The 18,883-nt window shown below is 38.3% G+C and overlaps 1 protein-coding gene across 1 annotated transcript in view; it reads left to right on the top strand.

Moving 5' to 3' along the window:
* Nucleotides 1–18,883, top strand: part of FLT3 (fms related receptor tyrosine kinase 3) — a 96,988-nt gene that overhangs the window by 72,437 nt on the left and 5,668 nt on the right. Inside the window, exons 13-20 of the mRNA XM_043995101.1 lie at nt 1,308–1,414; nt 1,511–1,643; nt 1,735–1,839; nt 4,675–4,785; nt 6,606–6,753; nt 10,019–10,101; nt 12,197–12,324; nt 14,927–15,049. Coding sequence (XP_043851036.1) covers nt 1,308–1,414; nt 1,511–1,643; nt 1,735–1,839; nt 4,675–4,785; nt 6,606–6,753; nt 10,019–10,101; nt 12,197–12,324; nt 14,927–15,049 — 938 coding nt within the window. The remainder of the gene's footprint in view (nt 1–1,307; nt 1,415–1,510; nt 1,644–1,734; nt 1,840–4,674; nt 4,786–6,605; nt 6,754–10,018; nt 10,102–12,196; nt 12,325–14,926; nt 15,050–18,883) is intronic.

The raw sequence follows: 18,883 nt of genomic DNA on the forward strand, positions 1-18,883 counted from the left end.
TTTATGGAGGCAAGGGATTGACAATCATTAGGTGTTAAAATAGTATGTGATATTTTAATGAGTACTATTCTTTATAATAATAACCAGAAGTATTGACTCGTAGCAACATAGAATCTTTCAGTTGGAAGATCACCAGTCCTTAAAGCACAAATCCCCCATATATATATATATATATATATATATATATATGACTGTCCAGCCTATGCTTGAATCTCTCCAATAATGAGAAGCTCACTACCTCACAAGGGAGCTCATTCCATATTTACCACCCCCTAATTGTTGGAAAGTTCTTTCTTATTTTGAGCTGAAATGTACCTCCCTTTAACTTCTGTGCATTGGCCCTAATTCTCCCTGCTAAGCCAAACATATTTAATTCTTCTTTCACAGGACAAGTCTTCCAGTGTTTGAGGACAGCAGTCACATCCAACCCCCAAATATTACCTTCTTTAGGTTGAATATTCTCTGTTCCTTCAAACTCATATAACATTTTCATATTCCCCTCACCATTCTGATTGCTGTCTGGCATATTCTCTCATCAATGTCTGTCCTAAATTGCAGCCCAAAGAACTGAAGATAAATAGCTCAGACGTGGCTTCACCAGGGTATGGTGAATGGCTTCTCATATCTCTCATTGTGAACATATTATTTCTTCAAATAATGGAGCCTTGGATTTCATTAGCTTTTTGGCTGGCACGTGACACTGTGGATTTATATTAAACATATAATACACACCCTGCCAACCTGAATCATGGGACTTTTTCCATGTAGCCTGCTATTGAACCATGTCTTTCCCATATCTGTGTCTCTCTCATATCCTGTACTTAGTTAATTTTTCTTACCCAAATGCAGAATATTACATTTATTCCTATTCAATCTCTTCTTGAAAGATAGCATGGTACAGTGACTTAAGAGTAACCTCAAAACCAGCAGGACAAAGGTTCAAGTCTAACCTCTGAATCATACCTATGATGTGACCTTCAGCAAGCCATTTAAACTCCTCAGGGTTCTAGGCATAAAATAACAATTCAGTGATGACCTGCATTTATACAGGGAATTTCCTCATCTAGGAGTTTTTCATCAACCAGGGAAATCACAAATCCAGTCCCGATGCCCTAAATTTCATTTGCTTAGATTTACCCCCTTATTCTGGTGTGTCATAACCTCTTTGGATTTCTTTTCTGCCATCCAATGAGCTATCCTTCCCAGCTTGCTGTCACCTGAAAATCTAATAATTGTCCAAGTCACTGATTAAAGTGTAGAACAACAACAACAAAAAATCATTGCTTAGTAATCTTATTTTGTTTCAGGATCTTTTCCTATCACCCAAGACAAAGTTTTCTTCTATGCCACCATTGGATTTTGTCTTCTCTTCATCGCTGTTTTACTCTTAATCATTTTCCACAAGTACAGAAAGGTAAAACCCAAGAAAGTAAAAAACAAAAAGCATTTGTTCCCTATTTTTGCAACATTCTGCATCATTCTTAATGGGCTCTATTTTCCTTTTCTGAAGCAATATAGGTATGAAAGTCAACTGCAGATGGTACAGGTGACAGGCTCATCGGATAATGAATACTTCTATGTTGATTTCAGAGAATTTGAATATGACCTCAAATGGGAATTTCCCAGAGAAAACTTAGAATTTGGTAAGAGATATAGGCAGTAAATAAATAGCATAGTGGAATAGCCCTTTTAACCTAAAACTAAAACAGATTTGTACCCATGTTTGTCCTGCAGGACAAGTCCTAGGCTCAGGTGCCTTTGGAAAGGTGATGAATGCTACAGCTTATGGAATCAGTGAAACTGGAGTTTCAATCCAAGTTGCTGTCAAAATGTTGAAAGGTATAGTAAATATGAGTGGCCTCACCACAGAGACTTTCTCATTTCAGGGAGGTCGCTAAATGATTTAATGTGCTTGGGTCATGATAAGGAGAAGGACTGGGTGCTAGGTAGCACAGTGCAGCCCCTGACAATTGCTAGCTGTGTAACCTTTGTCAAGTTACTGAATCTTTGTTTCCCTTAGTTTTCCCCAATTGTAAAATAGAGAAAATAATAGTACTTAGAAGCCATGTTGTTATGAAGATTAAATGAAATGACATTTGTAAGGCACATTGCAAACCTTAAACATTAATGCTACTAGCTGTTACAGATGAGGGAAAACAACAAAAAAATGGGGTGGCTCTAACAGAAAGCCTCGGTCCTTTTGGGGGCTCAGTTTTCTCATCTGTAAAATGGGGGCAATAATATGGGGACAAGAGTCCCATATTCTACTTAGCTCATGGGGGCGGAGGGTGGTATTAAAAGTAAAATGCTTTGTGGCCCTTAACATATTAAGGAAATGTAAGCTACCATTGTGATCTATTTGGTGTTCATGAGAATCTGTGTTTTCCATGGAGCTAGCTAGAGGTGTACTTGCTGCAAGCAGATGCTACCTTTTCTGTTACTATCATAAGGATCAAGTCTTTAGAAGGTCACAGTCTTGGGGCTCCAGAACTAGAAAGATGCACATGCTCAGGTTTTTCTTCTGATAGTTGAGGGGATTGGACAAAACAGCCTCTAAAAGACACTTTTTTGGGGGGGACAGGGCAATGAGGGTTAAGCAACTTGCCCAGGGTCACACATCCAGTAACTGCCAAGTGTCTGAGACTGGATTTGAACTCAGGTACTCCTGACTCCAGGGCTGGTGCTCTATCCACTGCGCCACCTAGCTGCCCCTGGTGGCAGTCTTGATCTGGGGAGTTCTGAGCTGCAGTGGGCTAAACCAGTTAGATATCTGCACCAAACTGGGCACCAAAATTGTTAGCCCCCGGGAACAGGATGGGGTGGGATCAAACGCCTGCCTAAGGAGGCACAAACTGGCCCAGATTAGAAACAGAGCCTGTGAAAACTCCTGTGCCAATCAATAGTAGGGTTGGGTTTATGAGTGGCCTCTGTTCTTCCAGCCTGGTGAGATAGGGAAAGCTAGTCTTTAAAAAATGTCATTTTAGCTTTAAATATAAGTTGGAAAGGGGATCCATAAAGACTTAACTTCTCAGAGCCTCAGTTTCCTCATTTGTAAAAGGATATCAGAATTATCAGTAGTAATAGTAAAAAATATTGTTATTCGGGGGCAGCTAGGTGGCTCAGTGGATAGAGCACTGGCCTTGGAGTCAGGAGTACCTGAGTTCAAATCCGGCCTCAGACACTTAACACTTACTAGCTTTGTGTGACCCTGGGAAAGTCACTTAACCCCAATTGCCTCACTAAAAAAAAAAAAAAATTAAAAATTATTGTTATTCTAGTGTGGCAAAGTTAGCCATAGGAAAAGAACAACACAAAGACATGATTCTGCTTAGGGAAGAGAAGATTAAAAGACTTTATAGCTAACACCTGCTTTTGAGAAGAGGTAACCTTGTGTAGTAGACAGAGCACTGAACTTGGCATCATGAGACCGAAGTACAAATCCTGGCTGGATTACCTCTAGGACTTTGGGCAAATCATCATCTCTCCAGGATTTAGTTTCCATTTCTGTGAAATGACAGGGCTGGACTCAATGGCTTCTGAGGTCCCTTCTGCCTACAGAGCTATGATCTTATGTGTACAAAAAGGGCCCCTATGAAGTTTAGAGGACAGCTAGGTGATGCAGTGGATAGAGAGCTGGGCCTGAAGTCAGGAAGCCTCAACTTCTTGAGTTCAAATCTGGCCTCCGACACTTACTAGCTGTGTGACGCCTGGGCAAGTCACTTAACCCTGTTTGCCTCAGTTTCTTTATCTGTAAAATGAGTTGGAGAAGGAAATGGCAAACCACTGTAGAATCTTTGCCAAGAAAAACCCAAATGGGTTCACAAAGAGTCAGACATGACTGATACAACAGAGCAACTACAACAATGAGTTTTAGAGCAGGGATGCTGGCCGCTCATTTTCCACTTGTATCTGGGAGCCTGAGCTGGAGAGTTCCCAAGGAGGACTGACGGAGACTCTTCTTAGGAGGACAAAGTTTTTATACCCTTTCAGTGAGCAGGGTCGAATTCAGCAAACTTTTTGTAATTGGTGTTTACCAGGGTGATACACACCTCATTTTATTTAATTGCAGTCCTACCTGGAGGCAAGGGGAAGGGCCAGTTCACCTGCGTGAATAGAGACCTTTAAGTCTCTTTGAGCCTCATTGTAAACTAGGAGACTCATTTGTCATAGCCATTGCTGTGCACTTCAGATGGTTGCTAGGATAAAATTAAATCTGTGGAGGTGAAAGTGCTTTTAAAAAGCTGGAGCCAACACACTATTTATGGTCTTTAGGAATGTTTAATCGAACTCCTTAGATCCTTATAATATTCATTCCACTTGCCAGCTTCACTGGAGACTTTTGAAGATGTTAGGGACTGATACGTAAATCAGAGCATCACAGATCTGGAGATGGAAAGGGTGTCAGAGGCCATTGATTCCAACCAGCAAATTGCAGGTGTAAAGGACAAGGTCATGTGTGGATCTCAGCTTTAAAAAAAAAAATTAACTTCTACTGTTTATGACCTGGCCTCAAGCAATTCACCCCCCACCCCTTTTTTCTCATAATTTTGTAGTTAGATAAATAATTTAAATCAAACCCTTCTCGAGCCAGGAAACAAAATCTAATTTCTAGTATTTTTTTAGTCCTTAATGTTGCTTTAGTTTAAAGATTTCTGCATAATCTTCCATTAACAGAAAAATCTGACAGCTCAGAAAAAGATGCTCTCATGTCAGAGCTCAAGATGATGACTCACATCGGAAGCCACGAGAATATTGTGAACCTATTAGGCGCTTGCACACTGTCAGGTAATGACCGTCCTATCCCACTCTATGATTGGTCAGCAGCATTAAGGAAGGGACTGACTCATGAAGGTCTCATTGAAGAAGATGAGGGGGTAGACAGAGTGTGGGACCTTCAAACACTGTTTAGTACTTTTCAGTTAGAGAGGGTCAGAGAGCCTCCTGAGTGGTTCAGTCAATCAGTACACTGTGCTAAACACTGGGGATACAAAAAGAGGCAAAAGGCAAAAGGTTCAGACAATAGGCACCGTGCGTTGTAGGAATAGATAACTAAATAGATCTCCGTTTTATATGGACATCATCGTATAACCCAAGCTTTCCTATGAAATGTGTCTAACTCTCCAAACCTCCATTTTTCTTAACCCAGAGAAATAGGAATAGGCTGAAAGGCTGACATAGATCAATGTGTAGATAGCAACATGGGAGCAGCTGGAGAGACATCTTGGTCTGCAATCTTGTCAAAAGGGACCTAATGAGATAGTATTTGTAAAGCAGTTAGTACTGTGCCTGGTGCATAATAGGCACCTAATAAATGGTTGCTCCCTTCTCTACCTCCCTCTTCATAGGAGGTGTAGTCAGAGCAGAATCTGAAAATTCCTTCAGTCAAGATTCTCTAAGGCTCAGGGGTCAAGCTCACAGCCCCTGAAATCAGCAAAACTCCTATAAAATAAAAACATAATTTGGAAATATTTAGCCAAGTAAAACAAAATAGAATAAAACATAATGTTCCTTTGTGGATTTCTACGTCAACATGCAGCCCATCCATTTCTATTTGAATTTGGTACCACTGTCTGAACATACACAGTCTGGTTTGTTCCTGATTAGGAATATCCAAGATATATGTGCCCTTATCCTTGTCAGTCTCAGTACTACATATTCAAAGCATATGGAAGAGATCTAGTCTCCCTTCCTCTGGGACAGAAACCACAGGGAAAGTGGGAATCCCAAAAGAAAAAAGAAATCTTCTCTTAGTCAACCAATAAACAATCTTTAATTAAAATTCCTATCGTGTGCCTAGCACACTCCCTGGCACACAAATGAAAGTCAGGTTTACTGGTTATTGAGAAGGGCTACAAATATAACAATGGCTATAACGGAAAGAGAAAAGGCTATTCTCAGAGGGAATAGGGCCAAACCATGCTCTTCAGTAAAGGCTAAAAAGAGCTAGGCAAGTTGTACTTTCCTATGGCAGAAGAGAAGTAAGCCCTCTATCATCTAGATTCAGAAGCAGTTCAGTAGATCCCAATCAGTGTGAATAATGAATCTCCTAACGTGGTCACACTATTTGCATTCTCGCTGCATATTTCCACCCGGCCAAAACCAATTGCCACATTTTGCATAATTGTAACTTTGAATAATGTGAATTCAAATAGATAGGACCACTCCAGGGGATTTCTAAGTAGGTAAATACAAGAAAGATCTTGGAGTCAGCCTGAGTTCAAGTATTAGCCAGGACTCTTTACTGACTACTTAACCTTGGGCAAGTCACTTAAACTCTCAGTACCCCCAGGAAACTCTCTAAGACTTTAATTTATAAAGTAGTTGTTGATCTGCAAAGATAGAGGAAATTTCCATAACAGGAAGTCCCAGTATTGATGAAATCAGTGGTCTAGACCAAAAAAACAAAAAACAAAAACCCTTTATAATTATCCTAACCTATTGTTGTATGTTATCTTTATCTTATATACACACTCTCTTGTAGTCTATCTTATATGTTTATGTATTCATGATTAAAATGGTAGCCATTTCGACTGAGGTAACATATAAAGTGCTATACGAGCTTTAAAGCATTATATAAATATTAGCTATTACTGTTGTTGTTTCAGGACCAATTTATTTGATATTTGAATACTGTTGCTATGGGGATCTTCTAAACTACTTAAGAAGCAAAAGAGAAAAATTTCACAGGACGTGGACAGAAGTCTTCAAACAGCACAATTTCAGCTTCTATCCCACTTTCCATTCAAAGTCCAGGTAAAAGATAAGTGATAGTTTCAAAAATAACACAATAGAAAATCATTAATACATTGCAATGTAAAATAAATACCAGAGACATGTTCCCATCTTTGAATCTACCCAGTGGGCTAAAAATTCAAAGATTGTTCTCAACGATAAACTTCCTGAACAACTTTTGAAAAATTATTTTCTTTGCCTCCTTTTTCTCATTTATAAACAATCAGGCAATGATACTTTGCTTCTGTTTAATGCGATATTTGTGACAGATTCTTCTAGTACCTAAATTTTGCCCCTAGAAGCATTCTAGTTCCTTCCAACAGTGCATTTAGTCATGTCTTCTAATTCTTACTTAAGTTGTGGTCAGAAAGCATTGATTTGAATTTGCCTAATGTATTCTTCTAGACTAACTTAGATACTGAGTTTGTTATAATTGCTATTCCACACACAGATTGGACTTTTAAGAAAGGATCCATTTATTGTCAAACAGTGATAGGGAAGAGAAGCTTAGGTGTATCGCTACAAGTTCACACAGACAACATAAACACTCATCATGATGAAGACCCTTTGAGAATGGCCAATCCTCCATAATCTCAGATCAAACTAAGGCTAGGGGAGACAGCCCATGTTCTGGCTTGTACAAAAGCTCTGCTGAGTGATTCTGGGAGAGGTTTTCCAAAATACAAAAGGTATAATCTTTTTATGTAAGCATTATCTGGTGCTTAAGTTACTGTAATACATTGGGATGGAGAGACAGCCTTGGACCCAGGAAGCCCTAGGTTCAAGGTCTGCTTTTAGAGTATACTACCAGGAATTCACCACCAATGAAAAGGAAATTAAAGCAATAATTAGGAGCTATTTTGCCCAACTATATACAATAAATTTGACAATCTAAATGGAATGGATGAATATTTACAAAAATATAAACTGCCTAGATTAACAGAAGAGGAAATAAAATCCTTAAATAAGCCCATTTTAGAAAAAGAAATTGAACAAGCCATCAATGAACTCCCTAAGAAAGAATCTCCAGGGCCAGATGGGTTTATGAATGAATTCTACCAAATACTTAAAGAACAATAATTCCAATACTATACAAACTATTTGGAAAAATAGGTGAAGAAGGAATCCTACCAAATTCCTTCTATGAGATATATGGTGCTGATACCTAAACCAGGAAGAACAAAAACAAAGAAAGAAAATTATAGACCAATCTCCCTAATGAATATTGATGCAAAAATGCTAAATAGAATATTAGTAAAGAGGTTACAGCAGTTTATCACCAGGATAATACGCTGTGACCAGGTGGGATTTATACCAGGAATGCAGGGCTAGTTCAATATTAGGAAGACTATCAACATAACTGACCACATCAAAAACAAAACTAATCAAAATCATATGATTATCTCAATAGATGCGGAAAATCTTTTGACAAAATACAGCACCCATTTCTATTAAAAACACTAGAGAGCGGGGTAGCTAGGTAGCGCAGTGGATAAAGCACCAGCCCTGGATTCAGGAAGACCTGAGTTCAAATCCAGCCTCAGACACTTGACACTTACTAGCTGTGTGACCCTGGGCAAGTCACTTAACCCTCATTGCCCCACTTAAAAAAAAACACTAGAGAGCAAAGAGTATATTACCTGTATGATCCTAAACCAATCACTTAACTTCTCAGTCCCACCCACCCCAGCCCAGCTAAACCCCAATCAAAAATATTGTATGTTCTGAGAGCCTGTTCCATCCTGTGTTCTTAGAGGGAGTTTCCTCACTGGGAAGTTCCCCATAGGAATAAAATCAATCATGGTTTTGGCCCCCCCCATGGTTTTTGGTCAAAAAGCACCTTTCTGAGGTCCCCTTTTCAGGTCTGAGTCTTTCTTAATTCTTTATTAAAAATCCTTTATTAAAATTCTGTAGAGATGATCATATACCCACCAATGAAAGAGGTGGGTTTTTTTTTAAAGTAGAGACTTTGTAATTCTTTTTTTTTTCAATTCCCAATTCTTTCTATCTTTTTCCCTTTTCCCCAATGCAATGAAAGGGCAAGAAAAACAAAAGCTATTACAAATATATATATTCATGCAAAAATAATTCCTCATTACCCATGTTGCAAAAAAAAAAAAATCAAGAAAAGGAAAGAGAAAAAAAAATGTGGCTAATCTATACTCTTGAGTCCACCAGCTCTCTCAAGTCATTTGGAATTGTGGTGGGTCATCATGTCAATGAAAGTTAATTAAATCTTTCAGAGTTGGTTATCTTTATAATACTGCTGATACTGTATAGATTGTTCTCTTGGTTCTACTCACTTCACTTTTCATCAGTTCATACAAGTCTTCCCAAGTTTTTCTGAAACTATCTGAAACCTCTTCATCATTTCTTAAAGCACCATAGTATGAGATAGTTTCTTATTCTTATATTATGATCATTGTGGTTTCTCCCCTATTATATTTTTAGACCCCCTTATTACATACAATTATATTACATATGTAATACATACAATGGGGCAGCTAGGTGGTGTAGTGGATAGAGTACCAGGCCTGAAGTCTGGAAGATTAATCTTCCTTAGTTCAAATCTTGCCTCAGACACTTTTTAGCTATGTGATCCTGGGCAAGTCACTTAACCCTCCTTGCCTCAGTTCCTCATGTATAAAATGAGCTAGAGAAGGAAATGACAAACCACACCAGTATCTTTGCCAAGAAAACTCCAAATGGGGTCTCAAAGAACTTACACAACTGAACAACAACAACAAAATATGTACAGTGCAACAATCGCTCATTGAATGTGTTGACCTTCATGAGAGTTACAGCTTTTCCCAATAGCATCAAAATTATAAAAAAGAGATCCATTTGAGCATTGGGCATTAAGTCAATCCCTAGTGGAAAAGCGTGATATCTATATGTACAGGATAATTATGATTACTGCTGATTATATTCTTGAGAAAGTGTTATAAACTCTTAAGACCAAATATGAAATGGGAAAAAAAAGTCAAATTGCTGTTTCCCTTCCACTCCTTCTATTGATCTTTATAGAAGACTTGCCTTTCAAGGGCTCAATTCGGGTTCTAGCTATGGGCAGAATTTCTTCTGGTTGGGCAAGGAGTGTCCAACTCAAGAGTCACCTAAATGTTTTCAATCATATAAAGAGGGTAAGCAGGTAGTTTGCTTTTCATTTCAAAGGCCAGGTATACTTTGGGTCACATTCTTTGATAAATTGTAATATTTAGATAGCATTGGTTCAAAAAGATAATTTAAATAATGGAGTATGTGTGTATGTTTGTTTTTTTAATAGAATGCCTGGTTTAGGAGGAGTTCACATCAGCCAAGGTTTAGATCTGACCTCTGGATTCAACAGGAATTCATTTTATTCTGAAGGTAAAGCATTACCAGATGGCCCATGAGGTCCAGTCCAATGCTGAGGTTCCATTATTAAACATATTATCTTCTAATGAATAGAAACTGAAAAAGGAAATAGGTCCAAGAACTACAAGTTAGCTAACCTCACTGTACGTGGTGGAAATGCTATTCCATATCTGGAGAGAGAGCATGTATAATGGAAAGAAAAAGAAGCTAAAGTCAGAAAAATTAGATTCTAGGTCTGGTTCAGGTGTAGTCTTAGGCAAGCTTCTCTGAGCCTCAGTTTTTCATCTGTAAAATGGGGATAATACTGCATAGGATTGTTGTGGAAATCAAATGAGAAAATGTTATAGAGCAATTTTTTAAACTGTGATACAAATGTGAGATACTCTGTTTATTGTCCTTCTCTGTTACAATGGCTGGCTTCACATGCAAAGCCTTCTAACAGTCTATTTTATAGTTAAAGTGGAAAAGTTTACATACATGAAGATTGCATCAAACCTGCATTGTAAAATTTGTAGATGACCTCTAGTCGTAGGACCATCATGCTTAAAATGTTCTTTTTAGTTGATTAAAGTGACTATTCTGAAAGAATATGGTTCCCAATGTGGTGCTTTGCTTTATTTTAAAAATATAGCTGAGACACCTGACTTCTGAAACTGAGTAACAGGTCAGTCAAGACACTTCTTAAAGAACCAAGGAAAGAATCTATAGTGTCATTCTAGCATATGTTAGAGTTATCACCATACATGCCATGTGTCACTTTTTACTCATGTGAGAAAGTATCCTTTTCTGTTTGCACTGATTTCGTCTCCCGTGGATGTTAAATACCTAGTGAGCAGTCATGTCTGCATGTTTGCTTAACCCACTAAAAAGCCAAACATGTAGTTTGTTTCTTAAATACTTTTAGTGAAAATGATGACAGATTTTTACACATCTATAGGTATGTTTCACTTCTATTTCTAATTTCAAATCTAAGAAGAGAGATGAGTGGAGGAGAGTTTCAGAGAAGAAACTCTGTCTTGTAAATGAGTTAATTAGTTTAATTTGGACAGTCTCTGGGAGGTAGGTCAGTGTGGGACACAATGTCAGGAAAGCTGGATGCAAATCCTTCCCAAGGTACTTCATCATAGCTGTGGGACCCTGGAAATGTGAGTTAGCTTCTCAGAACCTTAATTTCCCTCTATATTAAACAGAAATAATCATGTTTTCTTTATCTACCTCACAGGATAGTTGTGAGGGAAACACTTTGCAAATCATGAAAGTCTCAAATAAATGTGAATTATCATTGCCATACTATTAAGGTGGTTTGTTCTAACAAATATAGATTTTTCCAGATCCCTTTAGTTACTCTTCAGTGCAATATGACTATTAATATGTATATTATCCCTCCTCTCTCCCTTCCTTGAGGTGGTAAGCAATCAGATATAGGTCATACATGTGCAATTATGTAAAGCATTTCCATATTAGTAATTTTGTATAAAAAGATTCAAATAAAAGAAAAAATGAAAGAAAGTGAAAAACAGCATGCTTCAGTCTGTATTCTATCAATATCAGTTCTTTCTCTGGAGGTAGATAGTATGCTTCATTAGTCCTTTGGGATTGTCTTGGATCATTGTATTGCTTAGAATAGCTAAGTCATTCACGGGTCTTCATCGAACAATATTGTTGTCACTGTATACAAAATTCTCCTGGTTCTGTTCACTTCACTATGTAACAGGTCATGTGAGTCTTTCCAGAATTTTCTGAAATTAGCCTGCTTGTCATTTCTTATAGTACAATAATATTCCATGACCATCATATGCCACAGCTTGTTTAGCCATTTCCCAATTGATGGTCATCCCTTTAATTTCCAATTCTTAGCCACCACAAAAAAAAAAAGCTGCTATAAATATTTTTGTACAAGATTATTAATATAAATAGAAAGACCATGTAGAATTGCCAAAGGTGGGGGGAGGCAGTATAGTAGGAAAAGACAATAGGCCCACTTGAAGCTGCCTCCCAGCCCAAGATCAAAACCACCCAACTTTGCCTTTGGTAGGCTGCCAAACATAATCTGGCAGGTAACTTTCTTGGTGTTTTCTGTAAAAATGAAGTTATTTGTATTTTACAGAAGAAATTGAATATGAAAACCAAAAAAGACTGATCGAAGAAGAGGACTTCAATGTGCTTACATTTGAGGATCTCCTCTGTTTCTCTTATCAAGTTTCCAAAGGAATGGAATTTCTTGAATTAAAGTCGGTATGTTCCTTTTAAATAAATGTGCAAAGGATAAAGATGATAACATGGAGATGTGCTTTAATGCTGCTTTTTAAAAATTCTAATCTGGAAACTCCAATTCTGTCTCTTTCCCAATTCATAGCCCCCGCCCACCCACCCAACTGCCCTAATTCTGTGCTTTGTCTTGGCAATAGAGATGAGATTCCTTTAGAAGGCCAGTGGCTACTGGAGTTGGATCAGGGGACCCAAAGCATAAAGCTTACTGATATGTTCAAAGCCACCTCAGAAACTCTAGAAGGTCCAGGCCTCATTCAATAAGCATTTATTAGGATTTTGCAAGATTAGCAAGGTCAGAGTACCTGCATCCTCAAGTCTTGACCTTCTTTAGGCATCAACAGACACTTGAGACTTTTGCAGATTTCCTTCTACCCTCAATTTTGCTTCTCTCTCTGTCTCTGTCTCTCTTGGTCTCTCTCTCTCTCTCTCTGTCTCTCTCTGCAATTGGGATTAAGTGATTTTCCCAGGGTCACACAGGTAGTCAGTGTCTGAGGCCAGATTTGGACCCGGGTCCTCCTGATTCCGGAGCTGGTACTCTATTCACTGTGTCAACCTAGCTGCCCCAATTTCGCATCTTCTCAATCTTTATCTATAACTCCCTTTAGTTATGTCCTCAGCCATCAGCAGTTTTTTTATCTTTAATATCTTATTTCCCCCAATTACATTTTTAAAACAATTTTTAACACTTTTAAAAAGAATCAGTTCCAAATTCTCTCCCTTGTCCCTTCATTGAAAAGGCAAGCAATTCATCAACATATTTATTATGTTCACAATCTGACATAGATCATTCTTCTCATAGCCTTTTCATTCATTATCTTCCTTTCTGTCCTCTTTTATTCTACCCCTTTCCCTTCCCTCCTTCCCACTCTACCCTGCCCCCTCTCCTCTCTTCTCCTCCTCTTATATTTTCCCCTTTTCCTTCCCCCTCCTTCCCTTTCCCTCTCCTCTCCTTATATTTCTTTGACAGCATTTCAAGTATTTACATTATCTAAGCTGAAAAATGAAGGTCTATTTATTTTTTCCCTTCATATCATGGAAATTAACTCTTCATTTTTGGTTTTCCTGCCTCCAAAACATCACATCACCAATTTAGAGACCATCTCGTTCAACCCCCTTTTTTTCATAGATGACAAAACTGAGACCTATGGAGTTTAAGTGACTTGCCCCAGTTCGTACAGGTAATAAATGAATGGCAAAGCCAGGCTTCAGATTTGGTGGTCCGGTGCCAACACCCTGCTGTCTAAACTCCCCCCTTATCTCAATCTGTTCTGTTTCCTCATTTGTTGTCTTCCGCACATCTACAATGCTATTAGGAGCATGTCTCTAGAGACAGCCCCAAGCCTTAGTTAGAAGACAAGGGAATCATTCCAGATTTATGGCTTGCCTATCCTTTGTTTAGGTCTTTACTTGGTAAAATTCTAAATAAGCCTATCTGATAACAGAACTCATTCTTTTGATTACAGTACTATATATTTATTTGCAGTAGATCCAAAACTTTTGTAGTGATGTAGGCATCATGAGAACTTGGCTTCCTATCCTGCCTCCAACTCTGCCTACCTATGGATATGTTGCTTCATCTCACTGGATCTCAGTCTCCCTATATATAAAATGAGCTACATAGCTCCTAAGGTCTTTGCCAGGATTAAATCTATGATCCTGTTATCCTAGTAGGCCGTCTTGACCTTGGCATCAAGTAGAAATGGGTTTGAATAAAATCATGCCTCTAAATCTTAAGAGTGGTGTGACCTTGGATAAATCACCTAACCTGTCTGAGCCTCAGTGTCTTCACCTGTAAAATGAAGATAGTTATACCTTTAGTGCCTACTGCATAAGGTTGTTATGAGGTTCAAATGAGTGAAAGTGTTTTGCAGGCATTAAAGCATTACATCAATGTCAGATGCTCTTAAACACCTTTATCCCTCTGTTCTCATGTTGTCTACTCTATCCTAACTTTTGCCTGAATCTATTTTCCTAATCTCTCTCCCTCTGTCTCTGTCTCTGTGTCTCTCTCTGTGTCTGTGTCTGTGTCTGTCTCTCTCCCTCTCCACACCCCTCCCCTCCAGATCACTTTGATTATGCTTTCTCTATAGTGTGCTGATACCCCTACCCATTCCCTAAAGGATTCACTTCCAAACTCATGTTCATTTTCTCCCAAGCTATCTCTAGGTCTCTTCTGGTACCTTCATATTTCTGTTTCTTTCTCTGCTCTATGCTACCTCTGGAATTGCCACTACTCAGGTCCCTCCTTAGAATGAAAGGTTAGTAGATCTTCTAAAGCTCCACTGATTATGTCACATGCTTCCCATTGGCTGTGTGACCAAGCTTAAAACAGTGGGACTCTGTTTCCTTTCCTTGCATGGCTTAATAAGGTCTCTGTGGAAGACCCATGTTCACCATAAATGAGAATGAAGAAATGAACCACATATGTTCCCCCCATTCATCTGTTATACTTTATGCTGAACTGGAAAAGCAATGAGCTGTACAACACTGCCATATTTAATACTAGTCTTGAATGTGAAACAGAAGAAAGCCTTTTCTTATAGTAAATAACATTTATTCTTTCTAGTGTGTTCACAGAGACCTTGCAGCCAGGAATGTACTGGTGACTCATGGGAAAGTGGTGAAGATATGTGACTTTGGATTGGCCAGAGATATAATGAATGACTCCAACTATGTTGTCAGGGGCAATGTGAGGCTGATGTTTTTATCCATTTTAATTTTTATGTCATTGTCAATTTCATTCAATTAAACAAAAATTATGAGGTGCTTTCTGAGTACAAAATACTGGGGACATAGGAGGAAAAAGGAAAAATGACAGATCCTATCCTCAGGAAGCTTACCATCTAGTAAAGGAGTGTGTTTTATCACATCTACTTTGGTTGATAGAACAAACCTCGCTCCTTAGAAATGAGCTTGCCACCCCCCTCGCCTTTTCCCCAGTAACATCTAAACACATGCCCAATAACAGCTTTAATTTCTATGCCAAGAAATCTTTTTGGCTTTGAAGAAGAATCATTCTATTACACAAACACACAAAAGCATTAAAATAGCTCTGATCTCACTGGCTACCCAGAAATAAGCTGATTCTAAATGAATCCTAACCTAAAATTGTACATTTTTAAGTCCCTATTCTAACATTTCAGTGGCATTTCTTTGAAAAAATCACATTAGCTGGTACCTGCATCAGTTCCTTTAGTTAGAAAATGAGGAGACAATATCTAGTTATCTTATTAATAGTGGGTATCAATATTGATCAGTGAATAAATGAAAAAGTACTTACTATGTGACAGACACTGTGCTAATAGTTATTATCAAGCCCCTTTTCCCATTTTTCTTCTTCTTCTTCTTTTTTTGGTGAGGCAATTGGGGTTAAGTGACTTGCCCAGGGTCACACAGCTAGTAAGTGTTAAGTGTCTGAGGTCGAATTTGAACTCAGGGTCTCCTGACTCCAGGGCTGGTGCTTTATCCACTGCGCCACCTAGCTGCCCCTTTCCCCATTTTTTTCACACAAAAAAATAATGAATCATAAAGTTGTTCTAATTTTTCTGTTGGAAATGAAAGAGACTAGAAAATTCCAGGGGCTTGCACTTCCAAACTCATATGCAATCAGTTACTAAGTCTTGTTGATTCTACCTCAGTAATATTGTTTATCTCCCCTCACTTGACCACTACCCAAATTCAGACCTTTACCACCTCTAATCTGGATTGTGACAATAGTCATCTCACTGGTCAATCTTACTCTCTCCTCTCTCAAATCTATCCTCCACACAGAGGCCAAAACAATCTATGAAAAGGCAGGCTTGACTATGTTACTCCCCTGCACAAAAATTTTCTGTGGCTCTTTAATACCCCAAGGATAATATGTTAACTCCTCAGTTTGCAGCCTTCAGTTATCTGTCTCCAAGCTACTTTTCCAGTCTCATGTTCTACTATTCACCTTTTGTAACTCTACAGTCCAAGAAAACGAGTCTACTAACTCTTCCTTAGAAGTTAGCTAGATGGGGGCAGCTAGGTGGCACAGTGGATAGAGCACCGGCCCTGGAGTCAGGAGTACCTGAGTTCAAATCCGGCCTCAGACACTTGATACTTACTAGCTGTGTGACCCTGGGCAAGTCACTTAACCCCCATTGCCTCACTAAAAAAAAAAAAAAGAAGAAGTTAGCTAGATGGCTCAGTGGATAGAGTGCTGATCCTAGAATCAGGAACTCCTGAGTTCAAATCCTGCCTCAGACACATATTAGCTATGTGACCCTAGCTATTTAACCTCTGACAAATTACTCTAGTCTCTTCCCCAAGAAAACCCCATGGATAGCTCTGATGTGCTGTGGTCTATGGGGGTCTCCAAGAGCTGAAAACAGCTGAACAACAAGAAAACTCTTTCTTGAACTCTGCATTTGCCTTTTAGTGTATAGTCCATTCCCAGAATCTAACTTTAGGTTTGATCTGTTTAATCTTCCCCAAGCACCCAGTTCTTAAAAATTTTCCTTCCCAAATCACTATGCATTGCTTATCTGTGTACCTGTCCTATTGTACTATAACTCCTTGAGGGCAGGGATTAATTTGTTTTTGTCATTGTTTAACACTACCTTGAACAATAGTAGACTCTTAAATGAATTAGATGCTCATTGGATCTTTGGGACAAATAGGAAATTGTAATGAGTATTACATAATTGTGTGGCTGCCACTCCTGAATCTTTTCACTGTGGGAATAGAAGACCCAACTTATGAGAACACCATGCCTGCTAATGCTTTCAAAAATATCTACTTATATATAGTCATCTTCATGAGTCCTGGGTAGGTCCCTGGCTCCACTACAGATAAAATCAGTACAATTTCATTGATAGGCAAGATACAATTCAGTCATTCTGACCCCACTAACTGAAAAATTGTCACTAAAGTGAATAAATATCTACCCATAAAACATAGATCATTCTTCTAGGTTTAATCAAGCAATTAGAATAATCCAGTCAGAAAATCAGTTTACTTATCATTCAAAACTGAGCTAATTTCCCAAGTTTTGAAAATACTTAGTCAGTCATCCAAGTCATATAAAGAGCAGCTGCTCCTGTGGAAGGAATATGTCTCTGCCCCTTCTGCCTAAAAGGAGAGATTAAAAAAAAATAGTCTCATTTAAATTCTTGTGGCTTTCTCCTGAACAGATATCTTCATCATCAGGTTACCGTACTTGACTCTCTCAATCTGGCTGAAGAGCCCTTTTTTTATCATATTTGAGGTGAATAAATACCGTCAGTTCTGGAAATTGTGACACATGCCGCCCTCACCACAGTCTTGTGTATAGCAGCATTTCCAGAAGTTCAGTGGCAAACTATTCCACACACTCAGTAATACTTGCTTACCCCTGTTCAGTTGATTGGCTAAAGAACTGTATACTGCCAAGCCAGCCAGATTTTGTGCATGTTTGTGCTTCTAGATTTATTTGAAAATAAATGTGTTTAGGGGCAGCTACGTGGCACTGTGGATAAAGCACTGGCCCTGGATTCAGGAGGACCTGAGTTCAAATATGGATTCAGACACTTGACATTTACTAGCTATGTGACTCTGGGCAAGTCACTTAACCATAATTGCCCTGCAAAAAAAAAAAAAAAAGAAAAAAAAAGTCATACTATGCCATTTGGTCCATATGCTTTAAGGGGACAGCTAGGTGGCACAGTAGGTAAAGCACCATCCCTGGAGTCAGGAAGACCTGAGTTCAAATCCAACCTCAGACACTTGACACTTACTAGCTGTGTGACCTTGGGCAGGTAATTTAACCCTCATTACCCCACCAAAAAAAAAAAGAAAGAAAATAAATGTGTTTTTCAAGAGTACTGATCTTACTCTTAATTCAAAAGAGGGAATCTACTCAAGAATTGTGAATTTTCTGGACTGTATCCCTAAATTCTGGATTTGTACATTAAGCATTCAATTTTGGGGGAAAATTTTTATTTTATTTTTTATGATTACATGTAAAAATGATTTTTAACATTTGCCTTTTTAAAATTTGAGTTCCAAATTCTCTCCATCCCTTCCTCTTCTCTCTACTCTTTCCAAAGGCCAACAATTTGATTATACATGTGCAGTTATGCAAAACATATTTTCATACTAGCCATGTTGTGAAGGAAAACACAGATTTTTTAAAAAGAAAAATAAAGAAAGTTTTTAAAATGTATACTTTGATCTGCATTCAAACTCCATAACTTTTTTCTCTGGAGGTAGATAGCATTTTTCATCATAAATCTTTCAGAATTGTCTTGATAATTGTATTCCTGAGAATAACTAAGTCATTCACAGTTGATCATTTTACAATATTGCTGTTGCTGTGTAGAATATTCTCCTGGTTCTGCTCACTTCATTTTGCATCAGTTCACTTAAGTCTTTTGAGGTTTTTCTGAAAGCATCCTGTACATCATTTCTTATAACACAATATACCATAACAATCATATACCACAACTTGTTCAGCTATTAGCCATTAACCATTAGCCAATTTATGGACATCCCCTCAATTTCCAATCTTTGCCACCAC

The sequence above is a fragment of the Dromiciops gliroides genome, chromosome 3, assembly GCF_019393635.1.
Source record: "Dromiciops gliroides isolate mDroGli1 chromosome 3, mDroGli1.pri, whole genome shotgun sequence".
NCBI lineage: Eukaryota > Metazoa > Chordata > Mammalia > Microbiotheria > Microbiotheriidae > Dromiciops > Dromiciops gliroides.